General features: G+C 41.2%; 1 protein-coding gene across 1 annotated transcript in view; it reads right to left on the bottom strand.

The window, feature by feature from the left end:
* The window catches only part of LOC111956311 (phospholipid phosphatase-related protein type 5-like), a 71,386-nt gene extending 46,231 nt beyond the window's left edge, over nt 1-25,155 (bottom strand). The window contains exons 1-4 of the mRNA XM_023976764.1: nt 24,540-25,155; nt 8,553-8,685; nt 5,579-5,829; nt 302-478 (exon numbers count right to left, since the gene is read on the bottom strand). Of these exons, the coding sequence (XP_023832532.1) occupies nt 302-478; nt 5,579-5,829; nt 8,553-8,685; nt 24,540-24,743 (765 nt within the window). The 5' untranslated portion in view covers nt 24,744-25,155. The remainder of the gene's footprint in view (nt 1-301; nt 479-5,578; nt 5,830-8,552; nt 8,686-24,539) is intronic.
* Between the last annotated feature and the right edge of the window lie 218 nt (nt 25,156-25,373).

Here is a 25,373-nt window from a genome sequence, read left to right as displayed (position 1 = left end):
TTGGTATCCTGTTACCCTCTTTACCCTCTTTCTGTTGAACCATAAGATGTAAGGATTGGAGAAAAGGAGGTGTGTCTTAAGTGGGATGTATATAACTGTGAAGGAGAGAAATGTTTTGCTGTCTGAATACAGCTGTACAGAACCTTTGGGAAGAATTAAACTTGATTAAAGCGTATCTAGTGTCCRTGAKTTATTTACTCTGAAAAATAAGAACCAAACAATGCGTAACAAACACGTTCAAAGAAACGATCTCTCTATCTTTAAAAGAAGGCTGTAGTATAAAGATGTTGAGATCCCTCACCATGAAGACTGCTATGGCCCCTCCGATGATGAATCCGGCGATGACGTCACACCAGTGGTTGCGGTACTCCACCACCCTGTTGATGCCCGTGAGAAACGCCAAACATATGAGACCCAGAGATAGGACAGGCTTGGCCAGCTTGGTCCCCTTGGCCTTCACTGTTAACGTGATGTACATCTGCAGCAGGGAGACACACATCAAATCTAATTTTATTGGTCACATGCGCCGAATACAACAGGTGTAGATGTTACAGAGAAACACTTACTTATGAGCCCATTCCCAACAATGCAGTTAAAAAGTCAGATGAATATTTGCTAAATAAAAAAGGAAATAGTAACACAATAAAAACAAGAACGAGGCTATATACAAGGAGTACCAGTACTGAGTCAATGTGCAGGGGTACGAGGTAGTTGAGGTAATTCATGTGGGTAGGGGTAAAAGTGACTAGGCAATCAGAATACAGAATAAACAGAGTAGCAGCAGTGTAAGTGAAAGTGTGTCTATGTGTGAGTCTGTGTGTGTGTTTATGTGTGAGCGTGTGAGCGTGTGTGTGTGAGTGAGTGTCAGTGTAGTATGTGTGTGTGTGGGTAGAGTCTAGTGAGTGCATAGAGCCAGCGCCAGGGAGTCAGTGCAAGATAAATAAATACATAATAAAGGGAGTCAATGTAAATTCCAAATGGCTTGGGTAGGCTGGAGTCTTTGAGAAATGTTAGGCCTTCCTCTGACACCGCCTGGTCGCCTGGTATAGAGGTCCTGGATGGCAGGGAGTTCGGCCCCAGTGATGTACTGGGTCGTATGCACTACACTCTGTAGCGCCTTACGGTCGGATGCCGAGCAGTTGCCATACGAAGCAGTGATGCAGCCAGTCAAAGTGCTTTCAATGGTGCAGCTGTAGAACATAGAGGATCTGAGGGCCCATGCCAAATCTTTTCAGCCTCCTGAGGGGGAAGAGGCGTTTTCATGCCCTCTTCACGACTGTGTTGGTGCGCTTGGACCATGATAGGTCCTTAGTTGATGTGGACACCCGCTCCACTATTGCCCTGTTGATATGAATGGGGGGCCTGTTCGGGCTTCCGTTTCCTGTAGTCCACGATTATCTCCTTTGTCTTGCCGAGGTTGAGGGAGAGGTTGTTGTCCTGGCACCACACTGCCAGGTTTTTGACCTACTCCCTATAGTCTTTCTCATCGTCATCGGTGATCCGACCTACCACCGGCGCATCGTTGGCAGACTTAAGTATACTGTTGKGGTCGTGCGCGGCCACGCAGTCGTGTGTGAACAGGGCGTACAGGAGGGGACTCAGCACGCACCCCTGAGGGGCCCACATGTTGAGGGTCAGTATGGCGGATGTGTTGTTGCCTAAACTCACCACCTGGTGGAGGTCCATCAGGAAATCCAGGATCCATTTGCAGAGGGAGGTGTTCAGTCCCAGGGTCCTTAGCTTAGTGATGAGTTTGGAGGGAACTATGGTGTTGAACGCTGGGCTGTAGTCAATGAACAGCATTCTCACGTAGGTGTTCCTTTTGTCCAGGTGGTAAAGGGCAGTGTGGAATGAAATAGAGATTGCATCATCTGTGGATCTGTTGGGGTAGTATGCGAACTGGAGTGGGTGTCTGGGATTATGCTTTTGTCCAGGGTGTCTGGGATTATGCTGTTGATGTGAGCCATGACCAGCCTTTCAAAGCATTACATGGCTACAGAGGCGGTAGTCATTTAGACATGTTACTTTGCCGTTCTTAGGCACAGGGCCTATGCTGGTTTGCTTGAAAAATGTAGATATTACAGACGTGTCAGAGAGAGGTTGAAAATGTCAGTGAGGACACTTGCYAACTGGTAAGCACAAGCTCTATATACTTGTGAATGTTAACCTGTTTAAATATCTTACTCACATCGGCTACAGAGAGCGTGATTTGAGTTTTTGCTTGTCAGCAGGAATCAGGAGGATATAGTTATGGTCAGATTTGCCAAATGGAGGGCGGGGGAGCTTGGTGTGTGTCTCTGGGTGTGGAGTAAAGGTGATCCAGAGTTGATTTCCTCTAGTTGCACAGGTGACATGCTGGTAGAAATGAGGTAAAACGGATTTCAGTTTTCCTGCATTAAAATCACCGGACACTAGCAGTGCCGCCTCGGGATGACCATTTTCGGTTTTGCTTATGACACTATACAGCTCGGTGAATGCGGTCTTAGAGCCAGCATCGGTTTGTGATGGTAAATAGACAGCTACGGAAAATACAGTTGAAAACTCTCTTGGTGAATAGTGTGGTCTACAGCCCTCAAAGTCAACACTGAACCTCGAAGCCAGTTCCACAGGCTCCGGACCTCGTAGGGCAAGCTTTGAATAACCCTGGTCTAGAGCTTATAATGAGGTGTTCTACACTCTTGGGRAAAAAAGCTGCTATGTAGAACCTAAAAGGGTTAATGCTTTAATAAACAGCCGTATATTAACATATATTTAACTTTAATGTTAAAGCCATTTGAATAATGCTTTTTGGTTCCAGGTAGAACCCTATTATGTTCCATGTAAAACCTTTTCCCCACAGGGTTCTACCTGGAACCAAAAAAGGCTTCTCCTATGGGGACAGCCAAAGAACCCTTTTGGAACCCTTTTGAAACCTTGAGACTTCCTTAATGTTAGAGGTCGTGCACCAGCTGTTGTTAATAAAGAGACACACATCACCCCCMTGATCTTATCGGAATCTGCCAATCTGTCCTGCCGATGCGTAGAAAAACTAGCTAGATGTATATTATCCATGTCCTTGTTCAGCCATGACTCCGAGAAGCATAGTATCCGTACTCAGTACATCAGATTGGAAGGTTGGGTGTTCGATTTCCAGTCGTTTCATATGAAAGACAAAACATTTGGGACCTGGTGTCTCTGCTGTCTATGGGGCTGTACTTGTATGGGACCTTCTTGCAGTTCCTATCGCTTCCACTGGATGTCAACAGTCTTTAGAAATTGGTTGAGGTTTTTCCTTTGAGAAATGAAGAAGTAACACTGTTCAGAATGAGGCTAGAGGGAAGTGTACTCTTTGTTAGAGGCGCGTTAAACAGAGGCTCGCTATACTTTGTTTTCCTCCGGTATTGAACACAGATCATCCCGTCTTCAATTTTATCTATTATTCACGTAAAAAAATACCTAAAGTTGTATTACAAAAGTAGTTTGAAATGTTTGGACAAAGCTTACAGGTAACTTCTGAGATATTTTGTAGTCACGTTGTGCAAGTTGGAACCGGTGTTTTTCTGGATCTCGCCAAATAAATGGACATTTTGGATATATATCAACGGAATTAATCGAACATAAGGACCATTTGTGATGTTTATGGGACATATTGGAGTGCCAACAGAAGAAGCTCGTCAAAGGTAAGGCATGAATTATATCTTTATTTCTGCGTTTTGTGTCGCGCCTGGAGGGTTGAAATATGATGGTCTGTGTTTGTTTGCTTGGGTGCTATYCTCAGATAATAGCACCGTTTGCTTTCGCCGTAAAGCATTTTTGAAATCTGACACGTTGGCTGGATTCACAACAAGTGTAGCTTTAATTTGGTGTATTGAATGTGTGATTTCATCAAAGTTAAATTTTTATAGTAATTTATTTGAATTTGGCGCTCTGCATTTTCACTGGATGTTGGCCAGTTGGGACGCTAGCGTCCCACATATCCCAGAGAGGTTAATCAGATTCTTGAAATGCCACACCTGTCAGGTTGATAGATTATCTTGGAAAAGGAGAAATGCTCACTAACAGGGACGTAAACAAATTTGTGTACAAATTTGAGAGAAATAAGCTTTTTGTGCGTATGGACATTTTCTGGGATCTTTTATTTCAGCTCATGAAACATGGGACCAACACTTTACATGTTGCATTTATATTTTCGTTCAGTATATATGTAAACTTTCAATTAATTTGCAGTTTCAATGAAGTGGAGATGAAACATTTGCTCTAGTAACGTTTGGAGAGGACATTGTTTCTGCTCTTCCAACTCACCTCCAGTCCCTCACCCCTCTAGCGACAAGCATGAAGGAGAGACAAGGGTTATGCAGCCTAGTCTATGTCTGATTCTGAGAGACAACGTCCAATAAGGCTGAAGAGCAAGAGGCAGCAATTACCGCTAAGCGCTAGCTGGTAGGCACAGAGCAGCCTTGAGACCCAGAGACATAGCCTACAGTATTAACCAGAAAGCAATTTGAATAATGTACCCCTCCCTCTGGCAACAATAAATAATTCAAACAAAACATTTGAAATGATTGCGCAAATATAAATACTGTCTTCTAAACATTCTAATGCTGGATGAGTGTTCATGATAAGCAYGTCCCCAAACTGCTGTGTCTAGCCTCTACCCTCAGGCTTCACATACAATCAGTCGCTTAGAGAAAAACAGAGACATCCAATCTTAGAGGGCGGGCCACTTGAGCTGAAATTGGAAATGAGGGAGCACAGAATAGGATGGGGCGGTGATTTTGGAGCACCGTCTTCAGAGTGGAAATTCTTCAATAAGAACTAATTTGATCAAGGTGCTCAACAGCATAGACACCAAAAACAACAGCAGCAACCCTCCAAAATATCAACGGAGCCGCATTCTGAGCAGAGCAAAGCATTCTGCTCAGTCTAGATCCAACYGTTTCATTCAATAGCACAGCAGCAGCACAATATAGGCTCGGGGTGAAAAGCCATGGGCMTACTTTTCTGAAAACCTGGATGCAATTCGGTTCTAAATCTGAACGAAACTGATGGTTACCACAAGGATATTGTAAAATTGTCTGTTGTACACATTTAACATAATTTGGCTGTTCAAAGAAGTAAAGCCAAAAACTTTACAATGAATCTAAGCTCAGTCTCAAAAACATGAAATTAATGGGCAATCATTAACATTCTCAAATAAGCAGAAATTCCATTTAGGATTTGATAGCAACAACCTCGCTTTGAGCAGATCAGGGAAGATTCTCTATTCTCAAATTTTAAAGAGATATGGGCAGAGTCAACATCAAACTTCTGAAGTAGGAAGGACCACCAATAGAAATGAACTATGTATAATAGGCCTTTTAAACAAAGTGGCGTAGATCATCTTCAAACTGTCCTTAGTAGTACATTTGGCGTAGTCGACAGGATCAGATATGCATAGTTAGCATGAGATCCCCCACTTCACCGTATGTACTGTATAATAGCCAACTGTGGTAATATCATCCTGCATCCCTAATAGCCCACCAACAAAGAAACAAATACGTGATAGTAATAAATAAATAATACGTAATAGTAACTTCTACAAATAGTGTACTACACTTACCGCTGTGTAGAGTGCGGCGTAGAGACTGAGTGCCGCCTCTTTGGAGGGGAAGGATTTGCGGGCGCGCATGATGTCGTCCTCGTTTCCCGTGCACACCCCCTTTTGGTCGACGAAGCGGGCGGTCTGCATGCAGCCCAGGGCCGTGTAGTTGGGCTTACACACCGTCAAGAAGTGAGGGGACAGGTTTCCTGTCACAACCTGGCCTGCGTTTACAAAGATGTCTGTGGAGAACAGTCCGAACGCATACACACCTGGAGAGAGATGGGAATCAGAGAGAGATGGGAATCAGAGAGAGAGATAGGAATCAGAGAGAGAGAGAGAGAGAGAGAGAGAGAGAGAGAGAGAGAGAGAGATCAACAAAGGTTAGAGGTGAGGAAGTGAAGAGACAGGGTGGTCTCCAACCACTGTGTTGTGTTAAATGAGTCATAGACTAATGATGAGTATATGATTATCTTTGTCTAGACGAGAGTCCTTCACCTTGAATGTCTTCCTTCAGCTTGAAATCCTCCAGAGAATAGAAAATTGTTAAAGGCCTGACTGCAGTTTCTGATTAGACCAGGGATGGGCAACTTGTGGCAGAAAAGTTTTTTTAGGGAACTGATACCGCATTCACGTGCTAGTCAGAACTAGGAAACTCTGAAATGTCTAACTTGTAGTTAATCACGTGTCGTGTTCAACAAATTACCAAATAAGACATTTCAGAGTTTCCTAGTTCCGACTAGCATGTGAATGCGGCATCAGTGGCGGTCTCAACTTATTGTTGAGAGTTAGAATAGTAGAATACACAAAGTGCAATTTAGAAGTTTGGTTGTGTATCAGCAGTTTTTCTATTGTTATGTCAGTCACTGGCAGTCACTCAATTAGCCCATGTCAGCCAAATTTTGGGATTGGTAAATTAATTTACCCAGCTATCTAAACTTGAAGTAATCATAGTCGATTTTGTTAGTCACTCTCACTCAGATATCATTTTAAAAATGACAAGCATTTCTCTCCACCCTATGGCAAAATGTGTAATACAGGACATTTGCTGTGAAACTGCACATTTGACAGAATGGTTACAATTGCAGCAAACTTTCTTTAAAACTACAACATTTTCTCTACGTCCCATGGAAAAATATGTAGAATTACAGGTAATTAGCTGTAAACTGCACATTTTTCTCTCCMCAACATAGTTTATGTCCCAGGGACTGTTTGTATGTCAATGCAACAGGTCAAACTGACAATGATTACAAGAGAGGGGCTCTGGGATTGTTAACTTTAGAAGGTACCTAGTCACCTTGTGGGGACACTGCATAATCTAATGTATCTGAATTCTATATACGGCTGTTTATGAATGATTATGTATCTCTCCCTTTGAAAGGCTTCCTAAGGCAAGTGCCTTGGGAGAGCAGTTAAAGGTACTAGAGGTCGACCGATTAATCGGAATGGMCGATTAATTAGGGCCGATTTCAAGTTTTCATAACAATCGAAAATCKGTATTTTTGGACGCCGATTTTGCCGAATTTAAATAAATAAAAAATAGTTTTTTTTAACACCTTTATTTAACTAGGCAAGTCAGTTAAGAACACATTCTTATTTTCAATGACGGCCTAGGTGGGTTAACTGCCTTGTTCAGGGGCAGAACGACAGATTTTTACCTTGTAAGCTCAGGGATTTAATATTGCAACCTTACAGGAGGCTGAAGAAATTCGGCTTGGCCCCTAAGACCCTCGCAAACTTTTACATATGCACAATTGAAAGCATTCTGTCAGGCTGTATCACAGCCTGGTATGGCAACTGCACCGCTCGCTACCGCAGGGCCCTCCAGTGGGTGGTGTGGTCTGCCCAACGCACCATGGGGCACACTACCTGCACTCCAGGACACCTACAGCACCCAATGTCACAGAAAGTCCAAAAAGATAATCAAGGACATCAACCACCCGAGCCACGGCCTGTTCAACCCGCTATCATCCAGAAGGTGAGGTCAGTACAGGTGCATCAAAGCTGGGACCGAGAGACTGAAAAACAGCTTCTATCTCAAGGCCATCAGACTGTTAAATAGCTATCACTAGCCAGGTACCACCCGGTTACTCAACCCTGCACCTTAGAGGCTGCTGCCCTATGTACATATACATGGAATCACTGGCCACTTTAATAATGTTTACATACTGCTTTACTCATTTCACATGTATATACTGTATTCTATTCTACTGTATTTTAGTCAATGCCACTCCGACATTGCTCGTCCTAATATTTATATATTTCTTAATTCCATTCTTTTACTTTTAGATTTGTGCGCATTGTTGTGAATTGTTAGATACTACTGCACTGTTGGAGCTAGGAACACCAGCATTTCACTACGACTGCAATAACATCTGCTAAATATGTATATGTGACCAATAACATTTGATTTGATTTGATTACACTAGCGTTGGACTTCCTGTCCTATAAGCTGTCACTGGCCAAAACACAGTCTCACAGTCACTGTTAAAAGAAATTGCACTGACTATATTACAGATATTCAAACAGCTTTTATCCAATCAATTCCGCTCCACTTCATTTCTTTAGGGCTTTTGTAAATGGTATTTTCTTACAGCAAGGGTAAACACCACAGAGCATTGCTTCAAGCAAGCACACAGCAATGACAAACATTCCATTCACCATCTTGACTGCAGCCAGACCTAGGCATATGTGGGTAGGTTTAACTTTGTTGACACTAATGATAGCTTAGAAAATGTTGCTACGTTGTACTTTACTAGCTGCATTAAATATAGGTAAACATCACTCATCATCACTTCTCATTTTGAGTCAGACATTTCCTGTACACCACTTACTGTATACCAACAATCTTTGTCTTATTTTGAGTGCAGACCTTTGACGTTATACTGCAACGAAGGTCCTTGCTACCACGTCATGMACTAGGGCAGCCATTCTGCATGGTGACAGTGAGCATTCGGCAAGTGGTATGGAGGTAGGTTACTGCCGAAACACGTACCCAGGAAGCGGAAGGTCCTGCGCACCAGAGGATTGAGGTAACAGCAGTCTCCCATTACGATGATCTTCTCCCTGTTGTCCAGGTCCTCTGACACATACTGAAGCAGAAACAACACCGACTCTATGGCTGTGATCTAACATACAGAGGGAGAGAGAGAGACTTCAATCACTGATAACAGGATCTGAATATTGTGATTTTTTTTTGCAAAGAATGCAAACTTGTTAAACCATCTTCCCTGTAGCAATGCCTTCGTGCCACATCAACCAAATGTCCTATTGAGTGCATGCATTAACACCTATTTTGTAACCCTTAACCCTTATGCCATASTTTGTACATCTCAATTGTCAGTAGGAACCACATTTGTTTCAGCAAGTCAGCCATATCAGCTATGTTTTTTTKAAAGKCAGTAAATGAGGCWGAATGAACTGATTCGCTGCCAGACAAGGCTCCGCTGATAGCCAGTTGTAGCAGTGATAAGGTGTTGRGACTGCTGTTGGGAAAGCTTTATGTAGACCATAACAGTTTGTGGGCACAGTTTGTCACYGTTATAGTGCAATGAATGTATTGTTTAGTGTTGTAATGTGTTGTGTAGTGGCTTTGCTGGCATGCATCCCATATTTTTTTGTTTTGTTTGCCCCACCAAGGTTTACATGCTAAAATCACCACTGTTTATGAGTGTGGTCCAATCAAGAACATAATCATGATGGAATCACACCAGAAGAGTATGCCAACTGGGCTTATCCCTTGTRAGTACTTTGATTTTCAGCACTATGTAAGCTGTAAACATACATTTCACAAGTCAAAATGGTACAGTTCTGAAGCACTCAAAAATGTGACATAAGTTGCATGGACTCATTCTGTGTGCAAGAAAAGTGTATAACATGATTTTTGAATGACTACATCATCTCTGTACCCCACACATACAGATAATTGTAAGGTTCCTCAGTCGAACAGTGAATTTCAAACACTAATTCAACCACAGACCAGAGAGGTTTTCCAATGCCTCACAAAGAAGGGCACCTATTTTTAAAGAAAACATTTAAAAAAGAAAGCAGACATTGAATATCCCTTTGAGCATTAAGTTATTAATTACACTTTGGATGGTGTATCAATACCAGTAGTGGAAAAAGTACTAAATYCTCATACTCGTAGAAGTRAAGATAMCTTAATAGAAAATTACTCAATTAAAAGTGAATGTCACCCAGTAAAATACTACTTGAGTAAAAGTTTATTTATTTTAAATATATTTAAGTATCAAAAGTAAATGTAGTTGCTAAAATATATTTAAGTAAAGGGATGTTCTCTTGATARGTGTGCGAAATTGACCATTTTCTGTCCTGCTAAGCATTCAAAATGTAACTTTTGGGTGTCAGGGAAAATGTATGGGAAAAAAGTACATAATTTTCTTTCGGAATGTAGTGAAGTAAAAGTAAAAGTTGTCAAAAATATAAATAGTCAAGTACAGATACCCCAAAAAACGACTTCAGTAGTACTTTAAAGTAATTTTACTTCATTACTTTACACCACTTATCAATACACACAGTCACTACAAAGATACAGGCGTCCTTCCTAACTCATTTGGTGGAAAGGAAGAAAACCGCTCAGGAAATTCACCATGAGGCCAATGGTGACTTTAAAATAGTTACAGAGTTTAATGGCTGTGATGGGAGAAAACTGAGGATGAATAAACAACATTGTAGTTTCTCCACAATACTAACCTAATTGACATAGTGAAAAGAAGGAAGGCACTAAAGAAAACKGCAAAAAATGTGGCAAAGAAATTCACTTTACAGTGGGGCAAAAAAGTATTTAGTCAGCCACCAATTGTGCAAGTTCTCCCACTTAAAAAGATGGGAGAGGCATGTAATTTTCATCATAGGTACACTTCAACTATGACAGACAAAATGAGAAAAARAAATCCAGAAAATCWCATTGTAGGATTTTTAATGAATTTATTTGCAAATTATGGTGGAAAATAAGTATTTGGTCAATAACAAAAGTTTATCTCAATACTTTGTTATATACCCTTTGTTGGCAATGACAGAGGTCAAACGTTTTCTGTAAGTCTTCACAAGGTTTTCACACACTGTTGCTGGTATTTTGGCCCATTCCTCCATGCAGATCTCCTCTAGAGCAGTGATGTTTTGGGGCTGTTGCTGGGCAACACGGACTTTCAACTCCCTCCAAAGATTTTCTATGGGGTTGAGATCTGGAGACTGGCTAGGCCACTCCAGGACCTTGAAATGCTTCTTACGAAGCCACTCCTTCGTTGCCCGGGCGGTGTGTTTGGGATCATTGTCATGCTGAAAGACCCAGCAATTATATTGTTCATATTTCACTAAAACTACATCATTCAAAAAGGCAACTTATAGTCATTAATGAAGCTCTGACAAGTTCAACCTTTTCCAGTGTATCTCGGCAAAGCACAGGGACCTAAACCCTATGTAATTTATTCACATCTCACTGCAAAACCATCCCCCTACTACTGTGAACAGGAGCGAGCCAGAGCCTTATTCACTGCTCACTAATAATAGCAATCATGCCATCTTTGGCCCATACATGTCAAACAGTATAACCCTGATAAGTGGGAATGTTCCTCTGGCGGCTTTACAAGGGCTTCAGCAGGTTATTATTTTAATAATTTTCCATATAGCTCCGAGCTATATTTGCAGCCTATCTAGCCAATGAAAACTCTCAAAGTTATGGTAGGATTCTGTGAAGTTGGTGGTTGCCTTTACATCCTGCTTAGCGTGTCCCAAACTCTACCCAAATGGGTCACTTTGACTTGATCACCAGTTGGTGGGAATGGTCAAGTCTATTCTGATCTACGGCGCTCAATCAAAATTCTGGCAACTTTCAATAGTTCAGGAGGGAGTACTCCAACCGGGATTTTGGGAAAATCAGGGAATTTATTTAAAGTTCCCAGAATTTTGCAAACYTAATMATTTTTATGGAATGGTCTGCCTATCCATGTGAGTGACGCAGACTCGGTCTCGACCTTTAAGTCTTTATTGAAGACTCATCTCTTCAGTAGGTCCTATGATTGAGTGTAGTCTGGCCCAGGAGTGTGAAGGTGAACGAAAAGGCACTGGAGCAACGAACCGCCATTGCTGTCTCTGCCTGGCCGGTTCCCCTCTCTCCACTGGGATTCTCTGCCTCAAACCCTATTACAAGGGCTGAGTCACTGGCTTACTGGTGGTCTTCCATGTCGTCCCTAGGAGGGGTGCGTCACTTGAGTGGGTTGAGTCACTGACGTGATCTTCCTGTCTGGGTTGGCGCCACCCCTTGGGTTCGTGTCGTGGGGGAGATCTTCGTGGGCTATACTCGGCCTTGTCTCAGGATAGTAAGTTGGTGGTGAAGATATCACTCTAGTGGTGTGGGGGCTGTGCTTTGGCAAAGTGGGTGGGGTTATATCCTGCCTGTTTGGCCCTGTCCGGGGGTATCGTCGGACGGGGCCACAGTGTCTCCTGACCCCTCCTGTCTCAGCCTCCAGTATTTATGCTGCAGTAGTTTACGTGTCGGGTGTAACGGCTTCTTCCTGGGGTGAAGGAGAGGACCAAAATGCAGCGCGGCTAGTGTTCAACATGATTTAATAAAGAAGAGACGATAACGTGAACACTATACAAAATACAAAATAACAAATGTGAAAACCGAGACAGTCCTATCTGGTGCAGAACACAAAGACAGAAGACAACCACCCCACAATCCCCAACACAAAACAAGCCACCTATATATGATTCTCAATCAGGGACAACGATTGACAGCTGCCTCTGATTGAGAACCATATTAGGCTGAACACAGAAACAGACAAACTAGAAACACAACATAGAATGCCACCCAGCTCAGTCCTGAAACACTAAAACAAGCAAACACCATAAGAACTATGGTCAGGCGTGACAGTCGGGGGCTTGGTCAGTCTGTTATATCTGGAGTACTTCTCCTGTCTTATCCGGTGTCCTGTGTGAATTTAGTATGCTCTCTCTAATTCTCTCTTTCACTTTTCTTTCTCTCTCTCGGAGGACCTGCAGCTAGGACCATGCCTCAGGACTACCTGGCATGATGACTCCTTGTTGTCCCCAGTCCACCTGGCCGTGCTGCTGCTCCAGTTTCAACTGTTCTGCTTGCGGCTATGGAACCCTGACCTGTTCACCGGACTGCTACCTGTCCCAGACCTGCTGTTTTCAACTCTCTAGAGACAGCAGGAGCGGTAGAGATACTCTTAATGATCGCTATGAAAAGCCAACTGACATTTACTCCTGAGGTGCTGACTTGCTGCACCCTCGACAACTACTGTGATTATTGTTATTTGACCATGCTGGCATTTATGAACATTTGAACATCTTGGCCATGTTCTGTTATAATCTCCTCCCGGCACAGCCAGAAGAGGACTGGCCACCCCTCATAGCCTGGTTCCTCTCTAGGTTTCTTCCTAGGGAGTTTTTCCTAGCCACCGTGCTTCTACACCTGCATTGCTTGCAGTTTGGGGTTTTAGGCTGGGTTTCTGTACAGCACTTTGAGATATCAGCTGATGTAAGAAGGGCTATATAAATACATTTGATTTGATTTGGAGAATCTTGTAAAAAGATAACTGATCTGTTGCATCCTAAGATGCTGGGTTCTTTTACTGAATACTCCGAAGTGTACTTATAATACATGGAACAGATTTATTTAATGTTCTCCTTAACACATTACAGTCGACTACTCTCTWCAGTGTCTTCAGCCCAACTCTCCAATACATCATTGAACTTTTACCGCMCTTGCATCWYGKAATCCAATCACTTCAATACAAGAACTCAAACCCCATTATCATTTGTTAATTCAAATAACTCAACCCCTGCATACAAATCCCCATTGGCTATTTGCAACCATTTTACACCTAAACCCATTAACACATAATACATTTCCCAATACACCACATGAACCATTTAAAGAATACCAAATAAACATTTCCACTTGAAATTAAGTTTTGTGACTACCAATGATGACCCAAATTCAGTCTTTCACAATTTTGAGATTAGGGAAAGAGACAAACTCCCCCTAAAATCTCACTTACGTAAATCACMCTGGTAAAGTGAGTCCACCTCCTGGAGTCAAATGATTCATGATCTCTTTTAAAGCAACGCGTCAAGTGGAAAATCTCACAACGCAGCATCGTGGATTAATAAATGCCTTGATCTATCTTTAAGCATCCTGAGATCTAATCGCAGGGGCCTGAAGTGCTGTACGCAGATGATGTACAGTATAAATAAAGCTGGAAGCTGAAGGGAGGAGGAAGCAAGTTCACTATATGTGTGGAGACTGTACTAGTAATGACAGGTTCACATAGCTCTGGTTTTAATGAAATCCTCCATCAAAAGGAAAAAGRGAATTGTTGTCCAACAACCAAGGGGAAGTTATAAGTGTGTATGAGTGTGTGTGTGTGTGTCCAAATGATTGTGTCTGCATGATTGAGTAGATGCATGGGTGTGTTCATGTGCGTTTTAATCAATGTGTTGTTTAATCAATGTGGACATGCTCTACTGGACATGGAGAGAGACTGATGTCCTGATGAAGTCAAAAGCAGTGCACAATGTGTARAGCTAATGTGTCCCTTCCCTATACATGTCATGGTATGAACATAAATAATACCATGACAATAATTAAATAGCAGGCATTGACTTTTTCACATTGTGGATAATGAATGTCAAATCACTACTCAATAATGATCATTACAATGGTTTGGAGGGCCCTGAGATTTTCCTGGTCCTATCAAGGCTACAATGAGAGCAAAGTGATTGCAACCAATATATTGGTTAATGARTTGGGGAGAGGTACAGTATATGTCAGGAATAGAGGTCGACCGATTAATCGGAATGGCCGATTAATTGGGGCCGATTTCAAGTTTTCATAACAATCAGAAATCAATATTTTTGGACACCGATTTGGCGTTTTTATTTTTTTTACACCTTTATTTAACTAGGCAAGTCAGTTAAGAACACATTCTTATTTTCAATGACGGCCTAGGAACGGTGGGTTAACTGCCTTGTTCAGGGGCAGAACGACAGATTTTTAACTTGTCAGCTCGGGGATTCAATCTTTTAACCTTACGGTTAACTAGTCCAACGCTCTAACCACCTGCCTTACATTGCATTCCACGAGAAGCCTGCCTGTTACGCGAATGCAGTAAGAAGCCAAGGTAAGTTGCTAGCTAGCATTAAACTTATCTTATAAAAAACAATCAATCAAATCAATCAATCATCACTAAGTTAACTACACATGGTTGATGATATTACTAGTTTATCTAGTGTTCTTCGTTGCATATAATCGATGCGGTGCACATTCGCGAAAAAGGACTGTCGTTGCTCCAACGTGTACCTAACCATAAACATCAATTTCTTAAAATCAATACACAAGTATATCTTTATAAACCTGCATATTTAGTTAATATTGCCTGCTAACATGAATTTCTTTTAACTAGGGAAATTGTGTCACTTCTCTTACAACAGAGTCAGGGTATATGCAGCAGTTTGGGTCGCCGGCTCGTTGCGAACTGTGTGAAGACTATTTTTTCCTAACAAAGAAAGCCAACTTCGCCAAACGGGGGATGATTTAACAAAAGCGCATTTCGAAAAAAGCACAATCGTTGCACGACTGTACCTAACCATAAACATAATGCCTTTCTTAAATCAATACACAGAAGTATATATTTTTAAACCTGCATATTTAGCTAAAAGAAATCCAGGTTAGCAGGCAATATTAAGCAGGTGAAATTGTGTCACTTCTCTTGCGTTCATTGCACGCAGAGTCGGGATGTGCGACAGTTTGGGCGCCTGGCTCGTTGCGAACTAGTTTGCCAGAATTTTACGTAATTATGACATAACATTGAAGGTTGTGCAATGTAACAGGAATATTTAGACTTATGGATGCCACCCGAACGGTTCCGTATTTCACTGAAAGAATAAACGTTTTGTTTTCGAAATGATAGTTTCCGGTTCGACCAATTTAATGACCAAAGGCTCGTATTTCTGTGTGTTATTATGTTATAATTAAGTCTATGATTTGATATTTGATAGAGCAGTCTGACTGAGCAATGGTAGGCAGCAGCAGGCTCGTACGCATTCATTCAAACAGCACTTTCGTGCTTTGCCAGCAGCTCTTCGCAATGCTTCAAACATTGAGCTGTTTATGACTTCAAGCCTATCAACTCCCGAGGTTAGGCTGGTGTAACCGATGTGAAATAGCTAGCTAGTTAGCGGGGTGCGCGCTAATAGCGTTTCAATCGGTGAGTCACTCGCTCTAGACTTGGAGTAGTTGTTCCCCTTGCTCTGCCGCGGCTTTTGTGGAGCATGGGTAACGATGCTTCGAGGGTGGCTGTTGTCGATGTGTTCTCGTTCGAGCCCAGGTAGGGGCAAGGAGAGGGACGGAAGCTATACTTTTACACTGGCAATACTAAAGTGCCTATAAGAACATCCAATAGTCAAAGGTATATGAAATACAAATGGTATAGAGAGAAATAGTCCTATAATTCCTATAATAACTACACATAAAACTTCTTACCTGGGAATATTGAAGACTCATGTTAAAAGGAACCACCAGCTTTCATATGTTCTCATGTTCTGAGCAAGGACTTAAACGTTAGCTTTTTTACATGGCACATATTGCACTTTTACTTTCTTCTCCAACACTTTGTTTTTGCATTATTTAAACCAAATTGAACATGTTTTATCATTTATTTGAGGCTAAATTGATTTTATTGAATTATTATATTAAGTTAAAATAAGTGTTCATTCAGTATTGTTGTAATTGTCATTATTACAAACACATTTAAAAAATTGGCCGTTAATCGGTATCGGCTTTTTTGGTCCGCAAAAATCGGTATCGGTGTTGAAAAATCATAATCGGTCGACCTCTAATACTTCTACTTTTACTTTTGATACTTAAGTATATTTTAGAAATTACATTTACTTTTGATACTTAAGTGTATTTATAACGAATACTTTTAGACTTTTACTCAAGTAGTATTTTACTGGGTGATTTTACTGGGTAACTTTCTATTAAGGTATCTATATTTTTACTCAAAGTATGACAATTGGGTACTTTTTCCACCACTGTATTTCAGCTCATGAAACATGGGACCAACACTTTATATCATGCGTTTATTTTTGTTCAGTGTACATAGTTTACAAACAACGGAGTAAAACAAGCTTATATTGAACAGTTGAACTAAGCTCATGAGAGTGAACTAAGCTCATGAGCGATTAATAAGTTATATTCTTCATGAATCAATGGGTACACATTATTCATTCATACATCCAAAAATGTATGTAGCAAGTGCAGATTGCCGCTTTCAACTATATTCTCTCCAACAACCAAATATGCCTCTCTAGTTCCACTGTGGGACTGTATTTTACAGTCTCTGTTTTTTACAGTCTCTGTTTTTTACAGTCTCTGTTTTTTACAGTCTCATAACTCCTTTGTTAAGACAGACAGACAGACAGACAGATGGCACAGTGGATAACTGGGCCATCTCCTTTGATTCAGCTTGAGTAGTCCTTGTTCGAATTGCCAGTGTGTGTGCGTGTGCGTAAGTGCCTGCATGTATGTGTGTGTGTGTGTGTGTGTGTGTGTGTGTGTGTGTGTGTGTGTGTGTGTGTGTGTGTGTGTGTGTGTGTGTGTGTGTGTGTGTGTGTGTGTGTGTGTGGTGTGTGTTGTTTGTTTGGTTTGTGGTGTGTGTTTGTGTGTGGTTGTTGTGTTGTGTGTGTGTGTGTGTGTGTGTGTGTGTGTGTGTGTGTGTGTGTATGCGGAGACAGCTCTCCACACACATATCGATTTCTCCTGCTGGGTTTATTTCTTACAGCTGTGAGTTACTGCTGTGGGTCAGGACAAGACAGAGTAGTGAGGACCTGTGGTTATGAATCAAAAACTGTTTGATCGTAAAGTCAATGTTTACAACGGCTTGTCACCCTCATGTTGTGAGACTTCAGTTCAAGGAGCACCAACCCTAAAATACCAAAGAAATACCCTTTATAGCTCAGAACATGTATAATCTATGTATTACATTTGTTTGTGTTCATAACACGTTCACAAATGAGGCATGATTCCTGTCCTCGTTTCTATACTCTCTTTGTAAGTTAGCAACCTTGCAGCAAAGCTAGCACCCTTAGCCACTGTCAAGATAACTAAATGGATGTACACCACCATAACCCTCAGGGTGCAGGAGAGAATTTGTTCGCTTTTCACTGCATCCCTGAACAGCTTCTGGAGGGGTATGATAATAATGGCTACCATTACGTGTCTAGTGGAGTGTGAGATTATGACCTGTTAGTAGTCTCATCCATCCTAGCCCATTATCGAACACAATTCCCCAGAACATAGCAGATAATAATAGTGATTGGGAGAGGGAATCTAAGAGGCCTTGTTATCAGGCAAGGCCAACCTTTCATTGATCAAGTTATGGTATGGAGAAATGCGTCTCAATGGTCATGCTGATACTGTTTTATTGATAGCTGGGTCCGTCAATATCCACTCATCATAAATTCCCCCTCAACATTACATAGGGCCATAAGGGATGTCCGGGGAAGTCTAGGGAAAGGCTAGGGGTGAGACACTCTTCAGTGGATGTTTCTGATTCTCGTCTGTCAAGGATTCGGGGGTTGGACTGTGCCAGGCTTCAACTATTACTGATTCTCATCTGCCTAGGATTCGGGAGTTGGACTGTCCCATCTAATGATGTAACATCAATCGCTGCCCACCCAGGATAGGACCCTCAGAGTCAAGGATTGGTGCACTCAATTCAAAGGTCCTTAGACAAAAGTCATTGGGTGCAGGGTTGAAAAGGACTCGAGTTCACAACAATACGTAAGACCATAGCTACTGACAATCAGTAGCCTACCAAAACCATGGCAGTGCTTCATGGCCCAAAGAAAGGTGACCACTCGACAAGCCATGGCTTGCTCTYGCTAGCTAGTTCAAATCTGCAATACTACACTGAGGTGTTGAATCGTGCTTTTTAATCTAGCTCTCTACCTCTGTAAATGTGTCCAAAGCTCAGGTCTCAGTGCAGTTGAGTAAAAGCTTAATTATTTATGAACCTCTTCGCTGTTCCCTATCTATTTGCAATAAAAACGAATCCTATATTGGTATGGATTGAATTTTTTCTCTCCCCTTCCTTCTCAAAGCTAACAACTCTGGGGGAATGAATGGGAATGGATGGGTCTAGAGATGAGTGACAGTAATGAGACAGTTGGATAGAAGCGCTGAACGGCACAGAGGTGCAGGGTAGTCAGACTCAGTTTGGGAGAGAGGGAGATGAGGTAAGGACTGACTCAAAGCCTGCCCTGACTCAGTCTATCACAAAGTCAGAGCTCTGATATTACGTTTGACCTAAAGTAAAAGTATCTTACTTAGATTGTAATTTACTCAAGTAAAAGTAACCCTCTTTAGAAACTACTCTGGTAAAAGTAAAAAAGTATCTGGTCAGAAATCTACTTAAGAACTAGTTTTTTTACAACGTACGGTAAATTGTGACAGCAAACAAAAAGATCAACAACTTAGTGCAATTGATTTGACATTAATTTCCTTATTTAAGCATGCCAGCACCATCTTGCAGATGTCCTCCAGCACAGGTAGGCTGTACAGTTTCAATTACGGTCTTATTCAAAGTTGACTTAATATCCAAGCTATGATGCTGCTTCTGGTCATTAGCAGCCTACCAAACTTGTTAACTGCCTGGTACTCAGCCCTCTATTGTCCCTCTAATCACTCTGACATCAATGCAAATGTAATCGAAAATCGAATCAAACACTTCATGAGAGCCCATGAGCTCATATTGAGCAACATTTCTATAGGCTATGTAATGTAAAAAAAAGAGGAGGGGGCCTACTATATGTATTTCTCAACTTTCCTAATAACAAGCACATTGCTTATATTTACAACAGGAGTATAGCCTACCTGGCTGGCATGACATGTTTTTTTTTTATTTAAACTTTGTTTAACTGAACCATGCAAAAAAAATCCTTCATTCGCTATTTAAGTGCATAGATTACTTTTATTCCYGCTGCCCCTGTTTCGATACAGGTGCATGATAATGGTCCATTCTAAATCAAAACAAATTTCACACATATATTATTTAGTATATGTAAAGACAAGATTAAATCAAGAATAGTCTGATGGGTGACAATATTAGCCTATCACTTGTGAATGATGCCCAGCATAAGAAMCAATGCCTTTTTTTGTGACTTTTTCGAATCAGWCGCACACCTCATGTAGCCTAGCCCATAGGCCTGTATGTTTTGATAAGGTTTGTATCACAACTAAAGTGGCCAAATAACTTCTTAAAATTAAGCACATTAATCCGCWTTACAAGTRGTGCWGAGCCTAACTGGCATACATAAGCAGCATGTGAGTTTCAAGTTTGGGGAAGACCATTTTCACCATAAAAATGYGCATTTATAATAAAAGCATAACAATTTGATAATGGAACATTCGCGCTTATAGCCTACTACCTTGTGCGCATTTCAATATCTTCAATTCCAACTCGGGAATTGGATAAGGACCCGCGCAATTGCGTCCCCGATGTGTCTGTCTTCACTTGTAGCCTGTGAGAAAGACCCGATCACGTGATGAAGAGTCATGAGAGTGAGAGGTAATTCGGAGCRCTCAGCACTCAGGGAGAAGGGTACACAGGCCACTGGCTGCAAAAGGCATGGATTTTTTTAGGGTGCATTACGCCCACACAAAGGGGATGCCSCCGTTAAATTCTAGGCATTATCAAGTGCTTGTCAAATTGTGAATGAGTGACTGATCTAGTGTGTACAGCCTGCGCAAAAAACAAAGCAGAGCTGAKGCCTTCAAGCGACTTTTTTCTAATCATCATTAGAGTCGTATCATGCAGCCWKACAATGTATTAAAAATCAAAACATAYAGCCCAACATTTGTATAAAAACTAAAGTTACRTTAATAACTAAATTAAGCATCTGGAATACCTWTTTCTTTGTTAACYGCTCAACACAGAATAGCCGCATGTGCGCACTCCCTCAAATCGKTTGGAGAAAATATCCTTTCTATTTTATTCAGCTTTGTTCAATTGCATTCTTCATACTATAAAAAAATGCCATAGAATTCTAAGCAAATCTTGTCTGCTAAATGAACTAGTATAGCCCACAGCCATTTGGCATAGCCAGATCAGGACCTAACATAAGGACAACTCCGAGTATGCTATTCTGTTCTTCTGAAATATACTACAGTTTCTTCAATCAATTAGCTTAATTTCCTTGAGATCAAATTATATTTCAACTGAATAATGTTGCAGGAGTGATAATATAATCTGTTTCTAACTACAGAAACTATTTCAGAGCAATGTGAGATGGTGGGTGTCATGGCTTGCTGAAATTTAAGTTGTCAACTAACGTTAATTCAACGTGAAATTAAAAATTAAAGAAATCACCATGCCATTGGATTTAGGTAAAAGGTTGCCCTTACTTTAATGACGTTTTGCTAGTGCTGAGTGATTAACTGAAAAGTTGGTTMTTTTTTGTTTTTTAAACAACTAATTGACTGAAATAAATTAGGTTCAACTATTTCAATTCCATTTCGTTTGTTTCTTTTCTGTAAGCTCAATGCGCACATTGCACAGTTTCTCTAGAGATAAATCAGATCAACCCCGAACTGTGTGATATAGTAGGGAGTTGTAGTGTCCAAAAGACCAAAATTCGACATAGTTTAGCACAGAAAACGTGGTAATTAACTACATAATCCATTGAGCGCCTACTTGTCCAGTGTGTGTTTTTTTATGCCTGCTACATTAGGTTAGTGTGGGCCAGACAGGGAGAGGAGAGAGAAGAATGCGTGATAGAGAGGAGTTGCTTCGTGAGGTATCTATACTTGAATCTATACATCTATCATTACATTATCTATACATTATCTAAGTGATTGATAGTTGGTATTCAGCAGGCAAAAAAGTATGCCTTATTTACTTTGAAGAATTACTAAAATRGTGATTTTGGCAGCAGCTCTATAGAGATCTGATGATGATTTGGAATGAAATAATAAAGTAATCAAATAAAATAAATGTAATATACACAACAAGGAGTTGGAACCAAAATGATCAGAACTAAAATATAAACCCAACATGCAACAATTTCAGTTACAGTTCATATAAGGAAATCAGGAAATTGAAATAAATKAATTGGGCCCTAATCTATGGATTTCACATGACTGGGAATACAGATATGCATCTGTTGGTCACAGATACCTTTAAAAAAAATCAGGGGCATGGATCTGAAAACCAGTAAGTATCTGGTGTGACCAACATTTGCCTCAGGCAGCATGACACATCTCCTTCACATAGAGTTGATCAAGCTGTTGATTGTGGCCTGTGAAATGTTGTCGTACTCCTCTTCAATGGCTGTGCAAAGTTACTGGATATTGGCAGGAACTGGAACATGCTGTCGTACACGTTGATCCAGAGCATCCCAAACATGCTCAATGGGTGACATGTCTGGTGATTATGCAGAACATGGAAGAACTGGGACATTTTCAGCTTCCAGGAATTGTGTACAGATCCTTGGGGCCATGCATTATCATGCTGAAACACGAGGTGATGGCGGCGGATGAATTGCACGACAATGGGCTTCAGGATCTCGTCACGGTATCTCTGTGTATTGAAATTGCCATCAATAAAATGCTATTTAGTTTGTTGTCCATAGCTTATGCCTGCCCATACCATAACCCCACCGCCACCATGGGGCACTCTGTTCACAATGTTGACATCAGCAAACCTCTCGCCCACACGACACCATACACGTGGTCTGCGGTTGTGAGAACAGTTGGAAGTACTGCCAAATTCTCTAAAATGACATTGGAGGCAGCTTAAGGTAGAGAAATGAATATTAAATGATCCTGCAGTCAGCATGCCAATTRAATGCTCCTTCAAAACTTGAGACATCTGTGGCATTGTGTTGTGTGACAAAACTGCCCATTTTAGAGTAGCCTTTTATTGTCCCCAGCACAAAGTGCACCTGTGTAATGATCATACTGTTTAATCAGCTTCTTGATATGCCATGCCTGTCAGGTGGATGGATTATCTTGGCAAAACCTAACAAGGATGTAAAAAGATTTGTGCACAAAATATGAGATAAATCATATTTTTGTGGGTATGGAACATTCTGGGATTTTTTATATCAGCTCATGAAACATGGGACCAACACTTAAAATGTTGCAATTATATTTTTGTTCAGTGCATAGAGCCAATCGTTTCGTTCTGAAGAAAACAATATTTTTTTTCATTCCGTTCCACTGTTCCGACGAGCAAAATAAAGTTCTGAACCGGTTAGAACCCCCAAAAAGTACCGGTTTATATCATCCTTTCAAAAAAAAATGTTTTTACATTTAGCTCAACATTAAATTACTTCACCAATCGGTGTGGATAGAGCAGTATGCTGTGGAGCATTAAGAGYTTATTGCATTTTTCCGTAACAGCATGGTTTAATCATAATGAAAGATAMATTCACACACTGCGCCAGTCACATTGTAGGGCGGAAGATGCAACTGACATTTTGCAGTTGAGGAGAGGGCGAGAGAGGATGGAGGAAGCTTGCCTTGAAGCGCTGGGCATTTTGTGATGACATGCATTATCTGAATTTGGCCCACAKATTATACCTAAGCAGGAGCGGCTTCTATGGAGGAACTTTGAATGTCTTTGAACTTCCGAGTTGGTTAAACGTTGGTCCAGAGCAAACGTTAGCTAGCTAGCTAGCTACTGTAGTTAACAAGCTTGTGAGTGCAGCACTAGAACTAAAATCACATTTACCTTTTTGTAGTTAATAAACTCAATATGAAACGTGATAACTACAGTATCCTTAACTAGCACTTAAAAAGTTAATGCATTATGTTAAGCATTTCTCCCTAATTTCTGAATAACGCTTGTAATGTCATCAGCAGGCAACAGTAACCTACTGTATGCTTCAGAGGGGAGGGGCATGTAACCTACACACCCACCGGCACAAGATTTCCAGCTGACAGGCAGACGCTGGAATACGTTCCTGAGTGACAGAGTAAGGGCTTTGCATAGGCGCTTTGTTGCGATGTTTGTGGGACTGGAAAAAAATGCACGGAACGTAAAATAACGTTATTAAGCGGTTCCCATGCTTTTAAAATAATGTTTCTCTTTCGAAACAGTATAGATCGCTTCCGGTTTGGGTTTTGTTCCCCAAATAATTTCGTTATTTTCCAGTTTTAGGTTATGTTCCCTGAACCATTCGAACCCTTGTATATAACAACTTAATTATTTTATTAAAGTAATGTCATGTGAATAAACTATGTTTAATAAGTGATAAGCAGTAATGGACAGTCACTACCATCATGGGGCTTTTATTAATTGTTGTATACTGTTACAGCATTCAACCCACAAAATGTATAGTGTATTTAAAGTTTTAAAAAACTATCAAAACCGAAATTGAAAACCGTTACATATTTTTTGAAATAATTGAACCAAACCGACCTCAAAAAGCACTCATAACTCAGCACCACATTTTGCAAATCCAATTCGTTTTCCGCATTGATTCAACTTAATCACATGCATTTTTTTGTTGTTGAAATGATGTGGAAACAACGTTGATTCAACCAGTTCTTGCCCAGTAGAAAGTTACTTGTCATGAAACACCTGAAAACATCCAGGGGGAATGTCAAAAGGGTACAGGGGGTGCTACACAGTATCAGCCATGTAAAAGCAACGGGGATATATTATATGTCTTATATGTCAATAAGTTATATGGTTGGCACGACTAATTTCCGTCGATTCGTTACCAATGTAGCAAAACAAATATTTAATATTTACCTAGACAGGTTGCACCATTGAGGTCTGAATACCTCTTTCCCAGTAGAGACCTATTCAACTGCTACCGTTGTAACCTAAAGTTGTACATTTGTGTGGTTCATTCCTATGCAGTTGGTGTGTCCATTAGTTTTTGCCTTCCTAAACCAAATATTTGCCCATTTTCCAAAACTCACCAAAATCAACGGCAATCCGCAGACCACTGCATAAAGTATGACAGGAGGTACAGCGCTGGACGCCTCGGGTCCATGATAGGGCTTGGTGTAGGCATTGTCATAGCAGAAAAACCCTTGGACGTGCACGTTGAAAGTGTCGGTGTACTCAAAGTAGTATGCCAACATGACAGTCCCAGCCATGATCACCAGCTGGAAGTAAAGCATGGTCACAGARGTGAAGCGAACTGAGCCCCACGAGATCCACAGGCATCAGAAAAGCCCAGTTGAATGGAACCCCCAGCCGCCCGATTTTTAGGCTACTGCTGTAACCCGTCCAGTACTCCACCTCGCTCCGCGTTCCATCCACATATATCTCTCGCTACTACAATGGAAGATAATCCATAAAACATCGTGTTAGGTGAAGAGGCGAGCTCAGTCTTGACACCGCTCAGAGGTCCATGCGAGGGTGAGCGCTATGATAGAAAAATAGTGTGGAGCGGGTTGGGAACATGAGCGCGTGGGATGGGTTAGACTTTCCTTCCGTTGCGTGAGAGATATGCGTGGAATGTACGGAACCATAGGCATGCAGACTTCTTACCGCCTTGAGCGATGACGAGTGACAGCGCGCGCCAACCATGAGCATGAGCCACAGGATCTTGTTAACGTTCATGTGTCTGGCAGCTACATCTGTAGGCAACTAGATTCAGCTAAAGTCCRATTTTTGTCGGAACGAAAGGTTGGTTGTTGGATAATAATAATTTGTCCAACTCAAATTGACCASAACTAAGCCCAAAAGGAGATTGTATTTGAAAATAACATAATTTCATACCTTCATTGCATTTTGAGACATGATCA

The sequence above is a fragment of the Salvelinus sp. IW2-2015 genome, linkage group LG32 (genome assembly GCF_002910315.2).
Source record: "Salvelinus sp. IW2-2015 linkage group LG32, ASM291031v2, whole genome shotgun sequence".
In the NCBI taxonomy this organism is placed as follows: domain Eukaryota; kingdom Metazoa; phylum Chordata; class Actinopteri; order Salmoniformes; family Salmonidae; genus Salvelinus; species Salvelinus sp. IW2-2015.
This window is presented reverse-complemented; position numbering and strand designations above follow the sequence as displayed.